General features: G+C 35.8%; 1 protein-coding gene across 1 annotated transcript; it reads left to right on the top strand.

The window, feature by feature from the left end:
- The first annotated feature begins 2,390 nt into the window (after positions 1 to 2,390).
- On the top strand, positions 2,391 to 10,406 carry rhcg (Rh family C glycoprotein). The gene is made up of 11 exons (XM_015403373.1): positions 2,391 to 2,680; positions 5,482 to 5,674; positions 6,065 to 6,215; positions 7,119 to 7,266; positions 7,351 to 7,517; positions 8,156 to 8,293; positions 8,403 to 8,539; positions 8,642 to 8,766; positions 8,877 to 8,950; positions 9,640 to 9,707; positions 10,232 to 10,406. Exons 1-11 carry the CDS (start codon positions 2,461 to 2,463, stop codon positions 10,278 to 10,280), a joined length of 1,470 nt encoding a protein of 489 aa, XP_015258859.1. The 5' UTR covers positions 2,391 to 2,460; the 3' UTR covers positions 10,281 to 10,406.
- The last annotated feature ends 6,373 nt before the right edge of the window (positions 10,407 to 16,779 follow it).

The raw sequence follows: 16,779 nt of genomic DNA, 5'->3' as shown, positions 1-16,779 counted from the left end.
TTCAGTAGAGAAACATCACAGCCTGTCTCCGTAAATAAAACAGGGCAGGTGTTTCTTTGCACAATCTTTGTGTTTTGAGTTTTTTTTTTTTTTTTTTTTTAACATAACTTGAATTTTCCAGCAGTTGTTCTCAGTTTCCATAAAACCATGTACAGTCATCTTAATTTTCACTGAAACTGCTTAAAATAAAACTCTGCACAGTCATTGTCAAGCATGCAGATGTTACAAATCTATTACTTTGAGCATATTTACTGTAGATGAACCCTCTGAAAGGTGCATTGTAAACATACATTTAATCTTTCTTTTTTTTAATCTCCAAGAATATCAGTTACAGAACATTCTATTTTTAAATCCACCATAAGAAACTTTAGGATAATACTTTATTTACTTTAATATGGGTGTTTTTTTTTTTTCTTTTTTCAGCAGCTCTGTAGATATTTCAAGTAGGTTTCTTTGGAAAAGGAACAAGCATGTGACACTTTTAACCTGCTGTTCTTTTCCAAGTCCCGCATGTTTGACTTTTCTGACATAACATTTAGCTACACGCCTCACTGGTTTACCTTGAGTATGTGTGTATATATATCCACATCTCTTCCTTTATTGTTATGTAATGCAAAATTACATCTAATATTAACTACTGGTATTAAATCTTATTAACATAATGGGAAAAGAGGTGAAGGTGTTGAAGTAGTATAAATACCTGGACAACTGTGAGATGCAACAGTGATGCTGTTTTCAGGGAGGGACAGAGCAGACTTTACTTTATATGGAAGCTTTAGGACTTCAGTGTTTGTATCAAGATTTAATAAGACTTATATATTCTATAAGTCTGTCATTATCTGCCAAGGAAAACAGCAGCAATCGGATAAATAAGGTCAGTTTTTTCTATAAACTTCTCCAGAACCTCTTGAAATTGTTTCACAAAGAATAACTCTGATGAAGAACATTGTGAGAGAACAGTAAGAATCCTCTTCAGAGGACTGTTAATAATAATAATACATTTTATTTAAACCCCCTTTCAGGACACCCAAGGACACTGTACAACCAAAAAATCAAAATACACAATATCCTTCAATACGCAATATATCAAACAACTAGAGGTTATTCTGACCTATATTTACCTCTGAGGCTCAAATTAGCATTGTTATTATTATATAATTTATCTAAAGTAGTTATTGTTTGAAAGCTTTAATGCAGTCATGTGGTTAATGTAACCTGGAGACACTCACACACATAAAGATGATAATTAGAGATATTTATTGGTGAATCTGACAGTTCTTTGGTGCTCAAACCCCGGCTGAAGACATGGAAGATGCGAATGTCAATGATCTTGGAGGATCATTGTGAGATTAAGAGATTAGATATGTCTTCCCCCAGAATCTGGACACTGGTCGTGAAGTGGAGGAATCTAGAAGGAGATTGAGGCTGATAGAAGCTCAGCTGAAGACCAGGAGAGTCTTTGACTGGAGAGCTTTATGTAGACTGACTGAATGAGGTGATTGGCTGGAGCAGAGGTGCATGATGAGGTGATTGAATGCAGATGATGCTTGGATGAGTCTTCCAGTTATTAATTTAGTTTATTAAAAGATAATGACAACCATGAATTATCAGAAGAATGCTGGTTATGATGATCTTTGATTGCTTTTATTTTTTTGTCTATCAGATTCGTCTGGCCTTGATTTTTAGGAATGCCTATGTGCAAATTTGTAGTGGTCTCTCTTGATCCTGGCAAGTCAACAATTTAGTTTTCTGTGTTTTACTTCAGTGAAAAGAAGGATAGGCCTTGATGGTACATAAAAGGTAAATGCATGGATGGATGAGATGCAGAGAGGCAAAGAACTTACCAAGCTGACTGAGCGAGGATTCCCAGAATGATGTTGATGTATTTGAGACAGAGGTCAGATCTGTATCTAACATTTACTCCCCTATGTGTTTCTCCTAATATTTGCCAGTTTCATAACAGTGTGTTGACATCTTTATGTGAAGAAATAAAATTATATTTGGATTTTGTGTTTTTTTCTGTTTTACAGTACAGATTAGCCTATGTTTATGTTTTTATTAAACTAGTTTTATAAATTTAAGGGAGTAAACCTACTCGCTCCAATAGGAAAATATGTAGAAATAAAGCTTTTGATTTTTTTTTCTGACATGCAGACAGTTTTTACATAAAGGAAGGATAAATATGAACAATCTTTCTTAAAAAAAAAAAAAAAAAAAAAAAGAACATCACCATGTTGATAATGAAAACATATCTGCACAGTCAAGATTACATGTGAAGAAAAACGTCCCTGAAAAGTGCTGGGTTCCATGTGCAGGATAGGAGGAGTGGCTATGGGAGTGTCTGATGGCTGGACTCTTTTTAAACATGAGCTTGAACTTGAAGATGCTCTGGACCGTAGAGACTGCAGCCAAGGAGTGCGGCGGATCTTCAGGGACACTGAGAAACGAGAAGCACCAAAGATGGGGGGCGTCCAGAGCTTCAGGGAAATGTGTGATCGCACAAAGAATCCTAATGTTCGTATGAGTCTGCCAGCAGTGTGTGTGGTGTGGCAAACTGCTATGATCATCCTGCATGGGGTTTTTATTCGATATGATGAAGAATCAGACGCTCACTGGGTTGAGCACAGAGATCATGAAAATTTGACAGATATACAGAATGACTTCTACTTCAGATATCCAAGTAAGTAAAACTAACTTTTTAGCCTTCTTGTTTTTGTGGTTTAGGAGCTGTTGTTTTTTCCCCCATTTCTTAATCAATTCAATAAGTAATATAATTCCTTAAAAAATTAGACATTAGGGTTAAATATCATTTTGACTTAATTCATCATGGATAACATTAAATTAGTGCTGGATATCACATTGTGATGACCTTTCATTTTATTCTGAATTGCTGACAAAGGTCTGACACCTGCAGCAACATATTTCATTCTTCTGTGGTCTTTTCTTATTTTATACATCTCAAATCTCCATGCTGCTTTTTTTTTTTTTGTCTTAAATGTGTTTGGATTCGGCTGAAGAACATGTATGTGGGACGGTTTCATATAGGTGGGGTTGTTTGTTTATTCTACACTAACCATCTACAGTGTCAATTTAAGGTCATCATGAAAAACAGCTTGTTTCTGCACCTTTACATTACATAACATAAACATACTATCATTTTAGTTGATTGTCTGAAACCAACAGCACTTATGTGTAAAGTCTGGAAACTATGTGTGAAAGCTGAAGCAGCAGGAGATTTTATTATATTTTTTCTTTGCTTTGCTTTTCTATCAGCAGCACCTTGCTGTGTTTATTAAATGCTTTTAGAATGCAAACGATGGTGATTGAGAGGGCAGTGTGGACATATTGTGCCATGACATGTGTCACGCAGATGCGGTGTTGTGCTATAAGCCAAACTGACTGGAATTAGCCACCATCCAATGATTGTTTATGGCTGTTTGCATTATAAACACAATGCAACTACTGTATATCACATCTTTTTATACAGCTATTCAGTTTTGATATTGTCCAGAAAAAAAACAGTGCTCTTTTTCATTTTTCTAATTTTCAATTGCTATAATTTTGCTACAGATCAATTTCACTTTTTCTTCTTTTTTTCTTGCCTTATCAGTAGCTAAATATATAATTTGATTTAAAAAACACTATTTTAACACTATTTTGTTTTACACTTGTGTAAACAAAATGACAAATAAATCTGTCTAAGTTGAAATTAAATTAGATCCATCACCAGTATGGCTAAATCATTGATCATAGTTTTTTTCATAAAAACATTAATTGCACGGAAGAATAAGCACACCGTGATGTGTTTGTGTCATCTTCACACGATATACCACTCTTATCTAATATGCCCTTATGCCAACCTGCATAGCGGAGGCATGTTGTTATACCAAACGCATTGTGTGGTTTCAACTGGTTCTTTGCTGGGAAATGAAATCATCCATGTGGGTTTTTGTTTAAATTCAGGAAACTGATTTAATAAGAGCTTTAGATGGGTGATTTGCATGAAGCAAAATATAATAAAGCGTGCCTTTCTTTTTAGGTGATGGGAAATTAACCTAAGAAAAGATTATGCACTACTAATGCGGGGTCATGTGAACATTCTTCTTAGATGTCTTCTATGATCAACTTTGTTCCTTTTGAGCTCACTGTTACATTTAGGCAGTGAAAAGGAAACGCGGTAAAAAAAAAAAAGGTAAACATTAGAAATATGGAAGTAATGCTGACAATAATCACATTAAAGGTTTACAATCAAGTGTTGCTTTTTTTTTTAGCAACTTATTAATTGATCAAAGTAGGAAATATTTCTAGGAACAACTGAAATGACACACAAGTCTTCACTTTAAGCAAAAGGTAAAGAGTAAAAATAATCAGCTACATTAATATGTATGCACAGTCCAAAAATAAATAATTTCTTCCAACAAAGTTTTTTGCTGCCCTATTATCTCTACTTTGATTGTGAACTTTTTTTGTTGGGTTTAAGGGCTTCGGTTCATTATCCAATTTACAATCCAAAAACACATATTTCCTGTTGAAAACCTTGATACAGTTTAATAAAGTATCCTTTCTCCAGTCACTAAAGGGAACCAGGGTGGTTTATTTTTTCGTGCTTGTAAAAGAGCTTTACGTTGGGTGTAAAGCAGTTTGCAAATTTGTCAAAAGAGTCGGTAACTTAGTCGTTTCAAGCATTTTGTCAATGCAAACTTTATTGCAAAATCCTTCCACTGACATCATTCCTCCTCAGACATTATCTTCTGCCTTTCTTTAAGCTCATTTCAGTTATTATGTTCCATATTTTTTGTTATCTCAGTTGTTGATGCAAACAGAAAAAAAAATGTTTACCCATGAAGGGATAGAATAGGCTATGAATAGGCTGTTAATAAAGACATGACCTGACCTTTACCAACCATCAGTATAGGTCAATGGGATTATAATGAGATACAGTATGTCAAAATACATTGCAAGATATAATACAATTTAGCACAAATGAATAGTGTGAGATGCAATACAGTATCGGATGATACGATGGGGTACAATGTAGTTTTCTCCTGTTTTGCATTTATTATTATTATGTTGTATTGTTCATCAACAATGTTTTTTTCCCAGCAAACTTAGTTAAAACAGATGACATGTCTTATTGTGCTGGGAAGCACACCCCTACTCTGATGTCCTTTGATGTTCTGAGCTTATTTAAATAAAAAGGTTCCCTAATGTTTTTTGGTCAGGACTAACAGTATTTAGATTAAAAGACAATTATTTTACCTCTAAACTGAATAAGAATCTGACCATATTTTATTAGCATGGACGAAAAAGAAGTCAAATAAATAATTGTTGTCAGTATTTTCTGTCTATTCTTTAAATATTCAACTTTGCCTTCTGATTTCCCTTATGATTCTCACACTAATACAGCTGATTGATAAAAGATTTTAGATCCAGTTTAGACTTTTTTTAACCTCTTTTGATCATTTGTTCATATTTTTTCAGGTTTCCAAGATGTACATGTGATGATCTTTGTTGGGTTTGGTTTCCTGATGACCTTTCTGAAGCGTTACAGCTTCGGAGGAGTGGGTTTCAACTTTTTGATTGCCGCCTTTGGCCTCCAGTGGGCACTGCTAATGCAGGGCTGGTTCCACTCCCTGGACTACACAGATGGGAAGATCAAAATTGGAGTGGAAAGGTAAGAGAGCTGTAGCTCATATCTTCTATTTTTAAAGTGTCAGTTTTTCACAGACTTTTGTTGGAAACATATCCTGTGGGAATATGTTTTCACCTGCATAATATCCACAGCTGAAATAAAAAAAAAAGAAGGTGGGGCAACCAGTCTGACTGGGAGATTTCCAAAAGATACTTCCTGTTGTGACGGATGAAGTGTTTGTGGTCACAAGGTCTAATGAGTTATGACACTGCTGAAAATCACCCTGCTCCTTCTGTGTCAAATATTGTGAGAAGGTCGTTTGTGGAGGATGGTTACAGCCTGACTTTTTTTTTTTAACCTAAATTTAACTAAAAATAAACTGCAGTGGATCCTAGTTAACCTGAGTTTGATTTCTTTTTTTTCTCTCTTCAGCCTAATTAATGCAGATTTCTGTGTGGCCGGCTGTCTGATCGCATATGGAGCTTTGCTGGGAAAGGTCAGCCCCGTCCAGTTGATGGTTTTGACTTTGTTCGGGATAACACTGTTTGCTGTGGAGGAATTTATCATCCTAAATCTCATCCATGTAAGTCATCTATTATTATTATTTTTCTTCTCCTTTTTGCTCCTTGTCACCATCAGTAACAAAATTCAGCATTAAAAAAATAGTTTTAAATTACAGGAATGCAATTAAGACAGATGTTTTAGAGTATTATTTAATTGAGGGAAAGTAATAAGAGACAAATAATTTTTTACAATCACTGATTTTATTTCTTATGGTGACATAGTGAAGTTTCATCTTATAAATCCACATTTGATTGCAAAATCTTTAACCTCCAACAAAATAAGCCATATTACAAATTTTGTGATTTCTGCAGGTCACATAAAATAGTAATGGTTTTAACTGCAGCCATCATTTGGTTGAAATTATATGTTTACCTATTTTCTAGAAATTGATTTAGAAACAAATTAGAAAAAGCCACATGTATGTATTTTTACTTTATCTATATGCTAAATATCAAACAATAAAAAAAAAAAAAAGATTTTATATTTACAAGATTTCTTTTAACAATATAAATCTGAAAATTCTGACTCAAATTTGCATTTAGTTCCTAAAATCTTGTAGAAACCTTTTGGGGCTTTGCCTCTGAGCGTTTTGCACAGCTTCAGAATAAATGTTTGATTGAGTTCCTTTCAAAACCCTCAAACTCTTTCAAAATCAGATATAGAAAATCTGTTTTCAAGTGGATTGAATCAGTAGGATGTTGTGTTCTTCCATTTGAACTATTTAGCTTTCAAAGAGATTTGCCTTTAGGTCCTTTGTAGCCTCTTTGAGGTTTTCCTTGAAGCAGTTTCTCTGCCTCTCCTAAAGAAAAGTGTCTCTAAGGCACTGTGAAAAAAAATAAAACTAAGGGTTTTCTTTTGTCTTTTAATGTCGTTTTAATGTATGCAGTTTTTCATTCAAGTGAAATTCCTTTTAATTTTGAAGGCAAGGGATGCTGGGGGCTCCATGGTTATCCACACCTTTGGAGGTTACTATGGACTCGCCATATCATGGATGCTCTACCGGCCCAACCTGGACCAGAGCTCACGTTTGCACGGCTCTGTCTACCATTCAGATGTCTTTGCTATGATTGGTAAGCTGGGTTTGGCACCAACTGCTTTTAACCCAACGTATATGGAGGTGCTACTTTGACCACTCACGTCACCTTTCTTCACAGGTACCCTCTTTTTGTGGATGTTCTGGCCAAGTTTCAACTCCGCTATAACAGATCATGGCGACGGGCAGCACAGGGCGGCCATCAACACCTACCTGGCTTTGGCTGCAACCGTGCTCACCACATTTGCTGTTTCGAGTGTGTTTCAGAAACATGGAAAACTAGATATGGTAAAAAAAAAAAAAAAGAGCAGATTTACAGATTTACTCTTATAAATAATAATAAATAAAAATAAATAAATAAATTAAAAAAATAAAACAAATTTACAATTTCTTGTGGGAAAATAAACTGGCACCCTGCAAAAGTTTTTAGTATATTCTCCTGTTCTTGGAGGTTGGGTTAGTATACTGATACAAAGTGGTACTGAGATATGAAATAGAAATAAAATTATATTGTAATTGAAATTTTGGGCTTTATGGTATAAATGCAGACAGGTTTCTCTTGAACTTTTTGTAGGCCTACTCTGTAGGCACGGAGGTGGCAGCATTATTCTACAGGGTAGATTTTTTTTCAGTCAATCTAGGAAAGCTGGTCAGAGTTTATGCTAAATACAGGGAAATGCTGGAGGTCAAAAGCTAAATCATTGCCACAATTGATCTAAATATACTCACAATCCATTTTACTTCAGGCTATTGGAGTAAAAGAGGATGAATAGTAATCCTGCTAACTTCTTCTTCAATTGAAGATAAATGCATTCTTAAATTAAAGCAAGTCGGCTAAAGCTATTCTAAAAGGATTTAAACTTATGAACCACTAATGGCCAACATATTTTTGCTTTCTCTAAATGTGTTTTGCATCTTTTTTCCAGGTTCACATCCAGAACTCGACACTTGCTGGAGGTGTTGCAGTAGGAACAGCAGCTGAGTTCATGCTGATGCCCTATGGATCTCTCATCGTTGGCTTCTGCTGTGGTATTCTTTCCACACTTGGATACATATATATCACTGTAAGATCTTTGTCTTGTTCATAGTCCACTATTAGTTAGAGTCTTTGATAAGGGTCCACAGTTAATGATTATAATAAACTTCACAAACACCCCCATGTGAATCCATCAGCCTTTCATGGAGAAATACATGAAGATCCAAGACACGTGTGGAATTCACAATCTCCACGCCATGCCAGGGGTTATAGGCGGTATAGTTGGAGCCATCACTGCTGCTGCAGCATCAGAGTCAGTCTACGGCAAGCAGGGGTATGTTTTCAACAAGAACTGATTTTATATAAATATAAAAAAATATTGTAAATTGTTCTGCAAATTTCGAGAGAAATCAAGGGTCTTGTTTTAAATTAAAAGGTTGATCAACACTTTTGACTTTACGGGGGCTTTCAAGGACATGGTGCCAACGAAGCAGGGAGGTCACCAGGCTGGAGGCCTCTGTGTGGCAATCTGCTTCGGCATAGGAGGAGGCCTGATTGTTGGTAGGGAATGCACCACAGTTTAGATGATATATGGGAACACAATGGGATCACCTTACAGATGTAATGTGCATTTTTACATTAAAAAAGTTTTTTTTATTTTGTGATTCTAGGTGCAATCTTGAGATTACCCATCTGGGGAGATCCTGCAGATGACAACTGCTTTGATGATGAACCTTACTGGGAGGTAAGTGGCGGAAGATTGCAACTTTAAATATATCTCTGCTTTTTAGGTATTTACAATGGATGAAAATAAGTTCTAAAAATGTTACTGTGCAATAATCAGATCTTGTAAAAGACCACTCTTATTTACATATAGCAGCATCGCTTAAATAACCTTTGGATTTCTTTCTTTCACATTTTTTTTATATTACAGCTCCACACTTTAGAGGGTTTTATTGGGATTTTATGAGACCATCAGAAAAAAGACAGGGTGGTCCGGTCATATTTTTATTTATTTTAAAACTTTATGTACATCCTTAATCCTGGTACCTATTTATAAATTACAGTTCCACTAAATAACTTCGGGAGTCACTTTTTTTAAAAGCGCAGTTTGTATTGATTTCATTATAGCAGGATCAATGAAAAACAACATGATAAAGCCAACCAAACATGATTAATTATTAAAGAGAAAACAGTGTATTCATATGCTACCACTTTACAATTGAATAATACACGTGTACTTTAAGACAATGTATTGTGATAAATTTTTAAGTTTTTCTTTTTTTTCTGAAAGAATTAAACCAAATTTTTGTCATATTTACCTTTTTTCACTCATTTTTTCAGGGGGGTGGGGATTTGACATCAAACAACATGAACTCTGAGTCTCAGGATTAGTTGCCTTGTATTTGTTACATTTTTTTGTTTTGTCTCCAGTTGCCAGAAGACGAAGAGAGCATCCCACCAATCCTGCACTACAACAACCACATGCGGGGCAAAGACGTGTGAGTGTTTGATTCCTTTATCCAGTAATAAAAGAGGATTGTTCCACAAGGCAGCATCATTATGTAGTTAAAATGCACTTTGCATTCACCATCCTCTTGGTGGCAGCAGAGTCTATTTCATAGAAGCTATGGGTCATTGCAGCTTTAGATTTTAAAGGGGATTATTTACCATGAGGAATACAATGTGAGAACAAGGTGAAGCTGACCAAACAAACAGCTGACATGTTCCTTTACTTCCAAGAGAACTTGTGCTGTTTGTTGATGGGGGTTTTTGTAGAACACCTTCATGTGTGTGAGTCCTCAAAGTGACCTTGGGGTTATGCAACAGCCCTCATGTTAACACTGACAACAGATCGACCATTAGCTCATCTACTAATAGAAAGAACAACTCTGGATTTTGATTAAGGTTCAAGGAAGGCTAAGGTTCAGTGGTTTTTCAAGGGTTTATCTTAAATTGTGCATAAATATTTGGAGATATTTTCAACAAATCATGATCCTTAACGTATTTTTTTTTCCATCTTTAGTGCTGACACGCATTTCACCATGGAGCCAGATGCCAGGTCCCGATCATGAATGGCTCTTTGACTCGATCAACTGTTACCCTTTCTTTTGTTTCTCTGTTGGACCCAGCTCCCTCTCCAAACAACGTGGAGAAGAAATATAAAACAAAACAAACAAAAAAAAAACATTTGAATACTCTGGGTTTGTACCTCATATTGTCTCAACTTAGAAGTATAAGATAAATGTAATGATGTGAGGTTTGTTCTCTTTTTTTAAATACTCATGTTCTGTTATTATGTCCCGAGATAACCATCAGTTTTTCATTTTACACCAAAGTAAGACTTCCTTCAAGTTTATAAAAAAACTGTAAGTTTCTCTATGTTGTCATTTATTTACAGTCAAAACTTATTCCTTATTTGTCATTTGTTGTTGTTTCTATTTCTTCATGTTGATTTTTTTTACTAATTTAAAAAGGAAAATGTTTATTATGTTACTCATTGTGGAAGCCATAGAATAATATAACAGTTAAAAACTAAGTGATGCTGGTTAACTAATTAAACTTTCCTTTAACTCTGCGTTTAGTAGTTATATCATAATTCTGTTGATGCTTTATTAAAAAAAAAAAAAACAATTCAATATTCTGGATCCCATTCATTTCTTTCATCTGAAAACTCTCTTTTTGACAATTTGGCTCAAGGCTTTAAATGGTAATAATGTTTTGTAAACATTTCAATGATATTCTCTATTAAAAGGAAAATGTTAAAGTAAAGTGTTTGCAATTTAAAAGTTAAGGCTTTTGTTAGATACCGGTACATGTTTGATACTGTTTGAGAAGTTTCTTAAGGCCTATTTGATTAACCGATAAATTGAAAAATGAATGACAAACAGTTCCAAACACAGATGTTTAATTTTATCCCCTTTATTAACAAAAACAAATCCCTTTATTAAGAGGTTTCAGTTTTGTTTTAAAGATTTTTTTCATAAATATAACTTATTAAAAAAAATTCAGTGTGTCCTGGTGTCCTCCTCCCACGTGAGGTCAGAGAGAGGCTAGCAGCCCTCATTCCTCTCCCCATGACACTGTGGTGACTACAAACAAACTACAGTCTGCAAATCATCCATACTCAGTCAGGAAATAGCAAACCGCACCGTAATCAGGATGCTGAACACGCACTCCGATGGACAATTATTTTAAAAGCCCTGATCAGAAGAATGAGTCAGAGTTTAAGTATTTTTTTTCTGCCCATAAATATGTTGGTTTTATCATAAAAGTGTCTGTTTGCCTCCAAGTGCAATGTTTTCTCTATACACCAGATAGCAGCTCTACTGTAAAGCATTCAGTCATGGTGGCTGCATTTCTGAGCAATCTGCCCCCCTAAAATACTCCTTATGCCATCCCTCCCCAAAGGCGGCAGTAGCTCGCTGTGGGAGAGTGTGGCTGATTCCCACACATGAGAAACAGGGAGGAATCCGTCTCCTCATACAGTCTCCTTTCCAACAAAGGCAGGCTTAGTGCTGTTTTCTTTTGTCATCAGGAACGTGTTTGAGTAAAGGAGGTAATGGTGCCACAAGTGCTCCAATTAAATGCGATGCAGCCCTGCTGGGAAGAAAGGCTGCTCCGTTGCCCTCTATACTTCCCTCATGTTACACACACACAGAAACTGGGCCTCTTCTTCTTCTACCACCCCCACCCATCCATTTCCCGCCCTAACACCTCTTCATGTTTATTCATAAACCACTTCAGTCTTGCTAAAACTGATATATTTTGAAAATAGACGGGTTTTGCACTGCTGTGGTAAAGCAACTTCGCCTTATGCCGTGGCAGATCCTACCTTCATCTAGGAAGATAGGAGATAAATGGCAAGAAGAGAAGCCACGGAGAAGGTGGGCTGAAAAACTTGAAGACATAAGGGGGCATAAAAAAGAGGGAATGAGGCCTCTCTTTCTTTGCTGATGACTGACTGACTGCCTGACTCAACCATGATCTTTGATTGACAGCAGGAGTGAAGGAGGGAACTAAGAATGAAGGGCAAAGGAATTAAACTTAGAATGGGAACTGCACAAAACATAGTCCATGTTTCGGCCATGGCGCCCATTAATATAAAAGAATATAAGAGGAAAGGAGGAATTTACACAGTTCTGCGACGTGGGAGGTTAATGCTGAAGAAGCTGACGGGGCTTCTATGGGTCATAGTTGGCCTAATTTACGAACCACAATCCAATCTAACAATTGCTTTGTTTTTTCTTGTGTCTTTAGTTGTTCATTACACGTGTGGAAATAACACATTATTATAACACCCATGAACTGGCTCAGGTTTTACAAGGTACACAGCAGCCAAAGAATATTACAAGCTCTGTGTTCAATCTGCTATAAAATAAGCAATAAAAGCCACTTTGAAAGGAACCAAGAGTCCGTAAACCCGTTAATAAACTATTCAGGCCTTTGCTTGTTTCTCTCTTGACCTAATCTCTTCCCATTTTATGCAGTTAAGGGCCCCTCATAGGTTATCTCTCAGCAGAAAGTCTAAAACTTAAAAAAAAAAAACTGTATGCCATTTGTCTATCTTTTTAGAGTTCTCTCTATGATGAGACTCTTAAACCAATCTTTAAAAAGGTCTCGATAGATTCAATGCCCACAGTAGGGTTTTATGATTGTGATGCATTTTAAATGTAAACTAACAGGTACATGGTTGAGAGTCGACTGTGTCACATTTTTATAAAAAATTATTAAATGTTTGAAACTTGTGACATTTTGGTTTGTCCCCTGAGGGGTTTTTATGTTTTGAAAAAATCTCCCCATGCACAGCAGAAAATATCTCTTTTCTCCACAATCTACATGAATTGCATTTATCAAGATTTTATTTTTTGCACAGAATCTTTAGCAACAGAGGAATGCTGTAAAAACCTTCTGCAAAAGTATTCATATCCTCCTGTATTATGCCACATTTTGTCTGTAGCATAAATATGTTTTATGTGATAGACTCAATAATTGTATAAATGTGATGTGGTGGGGGAACAGAAATCTGAAAATTAAGGTTATAGTTAGTTAACTTTATACTTAGTCCCCTTTAGTGTTCATATTGCAACTGAATTAAAGTAATTAAATTATGAAATATTGCCTATCTTTGTGTAATTAAATATCAGAATAAATAAAAAAATGTTCAGTGATGGCATAATAAAAAAAAAAAGTATTAATTTACAAAACCATGAAGATCATGGAACACAGCAGACAGATCAGGGATAAAGCTGTTAGAAAGCAAAATCTAGGTCTTTGTTTTAAAGTTATAACCCAAGCATTGACTATTTAATAAGGCAGTATTCAGGCAGGAGTAGCTCACAGCTTCATGTTCACCCACCTGTACCAACAGGTAAGCAAGGAGATCCATGGTACTCTGGAGGAGCTGAATAGATCCCCAACTCAGGTGTTAAAATCTGTTAACAGGACTTATTATAATCATGCACTTCACAAATTTTTGTCATAATGAAATAGTGGCAAAGAAAGATGGCCGTTCAGTCGCCAGCAGGAAGCCATAAAAAGCCCCATATTAAGGCTAAAATCAATTTTCTTTGCTTACATGCACAATGCTGTGTGGATGGGAAGGAAAACTGCACGTCATGCTGGCTGGAGAATCCTGACTGCGACATATCATGGTGGTGGCATCATGCATATCAGTTGCATAATACTCGTTTAAGATTTGTATTTGTAAAGTAATTTTTACCTAAACTCTTCACATGTCTTCTGTGACAGAATTTTAAGAAATATGAAACGCTTCAAAGAAAAAATACAAGAGGTTACCTGTATAAAGTTACAGTTAGACTTAGACAAACTTTATTGTCAGTTTGTATACACAGTGTGTATACAAAACACAATTTTGTTTTGTATAGCTCTAATGAAATTTCCATTTCTTAAAGTGAAGCAGAGATCAAATGTAAACATTGTGAGAGAATAAAAATGGTGCAAAAAAATCCCATTGATATGGTCAGTTTGAGTTTGAGGTCAGTTCTGGTAGTAGTGAAAAGAATGTCTCTAAAATCAGACTGTGATAGAAAACTATTTCACAATTTCGATTTTTCAATTACCATCTTGCTATGCCTGCCTTTATTTTTGAAAAACCTCCTATGATTCCTATGAGAGTTCTGCTGAAAACCAAATCAGAACAATATAACATTATTAGTACTCTAAGCTTAGACAGAAAAGTGCTAAATTGAAGCATTTCTTAAACATTTACTAGTCTGATGATGTTGAAAGTTAATGAGATGGTTGAGAAGTTTCTATTCCTCTCCTGTTTCTCCACCTTTATCCACTATCTCCAGGAACTCCCCACGCCACAGAGGCTGCTTAAGTGTCCCTATCGGACCACAGTGGTGAAGAACAGCAGATTAAGCATGATCCTATCTGCTCACTGCTAGCCCCTTCATACGCTCCGTTACACTGGCTTTTAAAAGGAGGTACTGATGCCATTCAGGCCTGTGATATGAATCCCAGACGTGGGGACAAGGACAGAGCGTTCACCCCTGTTTCACAGAAAGGAGCCCCCTTTCTGACACCCTCTAATTCTGGTTGCTACGGGGCTTCTGGGTTCAATGGCAGACACCCGTTGTGAGGGGGACAAAGCCTCTCAGTCATCAGGCAATGGTTGCCAGGGGAGGCAGAATGTATGGGGAGGGACGGGCTGCCGCTATCCCAGGCGAAATGTCTCTCTTAAGACAGCAGAGATTTGGTGATTGACAGGTAGCTACACGCTCCACTGCAGATCCCCCTGTGGGGCCAGTGGTCTGTGAGGCCTCGGATCTGTGACCATGAATGTGAGTTGCAGGCTGAGTGGGGTTGCAGGATGGTCACACTGTATGAGCAACAGTGAAAAAGCTTCTTTCTACCTGCAGAGGGCGCCACTTTCTGCATAAGGATGAAAGCTTTCTGGTGAAGATGTAATGGGAAGTCATATCATTTGTATTAAGCAATATATTTCTGTTTTCTCTCTGTTCTTTAAACTTAAAATAATCGCATTTATTCTTACATCAGGAAAAAAGTAATCTGAGTTAATTAAAGACAGTTTTAAAATAATTACTTTTTTTATCAAGAGAAAACATAGATATTGGTCACTCCCCAATCCCTCCAACCTACCTCACTCATTAAAATATGACCTGACTGTATTAATCATCTGCATTTATTCATGTGTTTGTTTTTCATTTTTCACTTTCTGGTGCCAAACATATCCACGCAAGAAATGTAGACTCAAGAGCTCACTTTATTAGAACCTGTCTTGCAACACGAGTGCCAAAATGCTCTAAAAACTAATATAACTTACCTTAAATTAAATTAAAGAACAGATCAGAAATGGGGTCCTAAAGGGTCAGATAACGATTGCTGAGCAAAAAGGACACAAATGACTGCCTCATAATTACCTCTAAATATCATGTCCAACAACAATTGGTGTAAAACTAACACAGTATTTCAGAGAAAGATCATACTTACGTCCAAACATGGTGGTAGTATGATGGTCTGGGGCTGCTTCGGTGCTTTAGCAGCTAAACGGCCCGCAGAGATTGAGGGAACTGAGAATTTTTCCTTCTGCAAGACAATACTGAAGAAGAACTTTGTGTTATCAGTTCTTTACTTTAAGCCCAACAATATCCTGTTAAACACTGCGTCATTGATTAAAATCAGTCTAATAAATTTAACCGGCAATTCTGCAAAGAAAAGTTGAGCAATTCTTCTCACAGTGATGTAAAAGAACCATTGCAGGTTATTTATAAGCATAGTGGTCGTGCAAACCTGTTGTTAATTTAAGGAGGTTGATGTGAATTTTTTTTTCTTCCTATAAACTATATTGCCATTTGAAAACTGCATTTTTTTTTGTCTTTATTTTGCTAAGGAGATTTTTATATGTTAAAAATAGTTAGGTGGGACAGAGACGCATTAACTGTCTTCTTGCCCTTTGAGCCCTTCAACGCTTCTGATCTTATACATTCACTCCATTTTCTCACGAGGTACATAACTATGCTTTGCAAAGAAAAATAGTTTCCAAATATCTTTTTTAAACGTGTTGTTCTTTGTTTTCAGTACCAGTTAGACTTCTTTAGTGTCAGAAAATCAAAGAGACAATAAAACACCCTTTTAGGCAGGTGATCAATTATTTCCTCTAAAGAAACAAGTTAAAAAGTTACCAGTTGTTCAGTTTTTTAGATTACATTTTGAAATTAAGAAGAACAAGTGAATGTGTGGCATACGCTTCTAAACATAAGTCAAAAACTTAATTTAGAGCTTTAGGAAAAATTTTAACATTCAACTTCAAAGGTGAAGAACGTGAACGGAAAGCTGATAATGAGACACTTCAACAAATTCAAATCAAATAAAAGAAATAAATGTCTTTAATTTGTAAATTTGAAATTATTTAAGAAGAGTAAAGCTTATTTAAATACTTCATTTATAAAAATGTATTTAGTGAATAAAAAGAGGAGATCAAAATGTTCTCTTTATCATGTCTGAGCATCTTATTAAAAAATCATTTTTATTTTAGCTGTCCTTCATACACCTCTTAAATTTGTAAAATATCATCCTGGCAGTCTA

This window comes from Cyprinodon variegatus, unplaced genomic scaffold (genome assembly GCF_000732505.1).
Source record: "Cyprinodon variegatus isolate N-32 unplaced genomic scaffold, C_variegatus-1.0 Scaffold35, whole genome shotgun sequence".
NCBI lineage: Eukaryota > Metazoa > Chordata > Actinopteri > Cyprinodontiformes > Cyprinodontidae > Cyprinodon > Cyprinodon variegatus.
The sequence above is the reverse complement of the archived record's forward strand: the minus strand, read 5'-3'. Positions and strand labels throughout refer to the sequence as shown.

Bases quoted from the DNA above. Each gene is read 5' to 3' on its own strand.
- rhcg (XM_015403373.1), top strand. From the start codon at position 2,461: ATGGGGGGCGTCCAGAGCTTCAGGGAAATGTGTGATCGCACAAAGAAT. The intron at 8,294-8,402 runs GTAAGATCTTTG...TGAATCCATCAG, and splicing joins TTGGATACATATATATCACT to CCTTTCATGGAGAAATACAT. The intron at 8,951-9,639 runs GTAAGTGGCGGA...TTTTGTCTCCAG, and splicing joins ATGATGAACCTTACTGGGAG to TTGCCAGAAGACGAAGAGAG.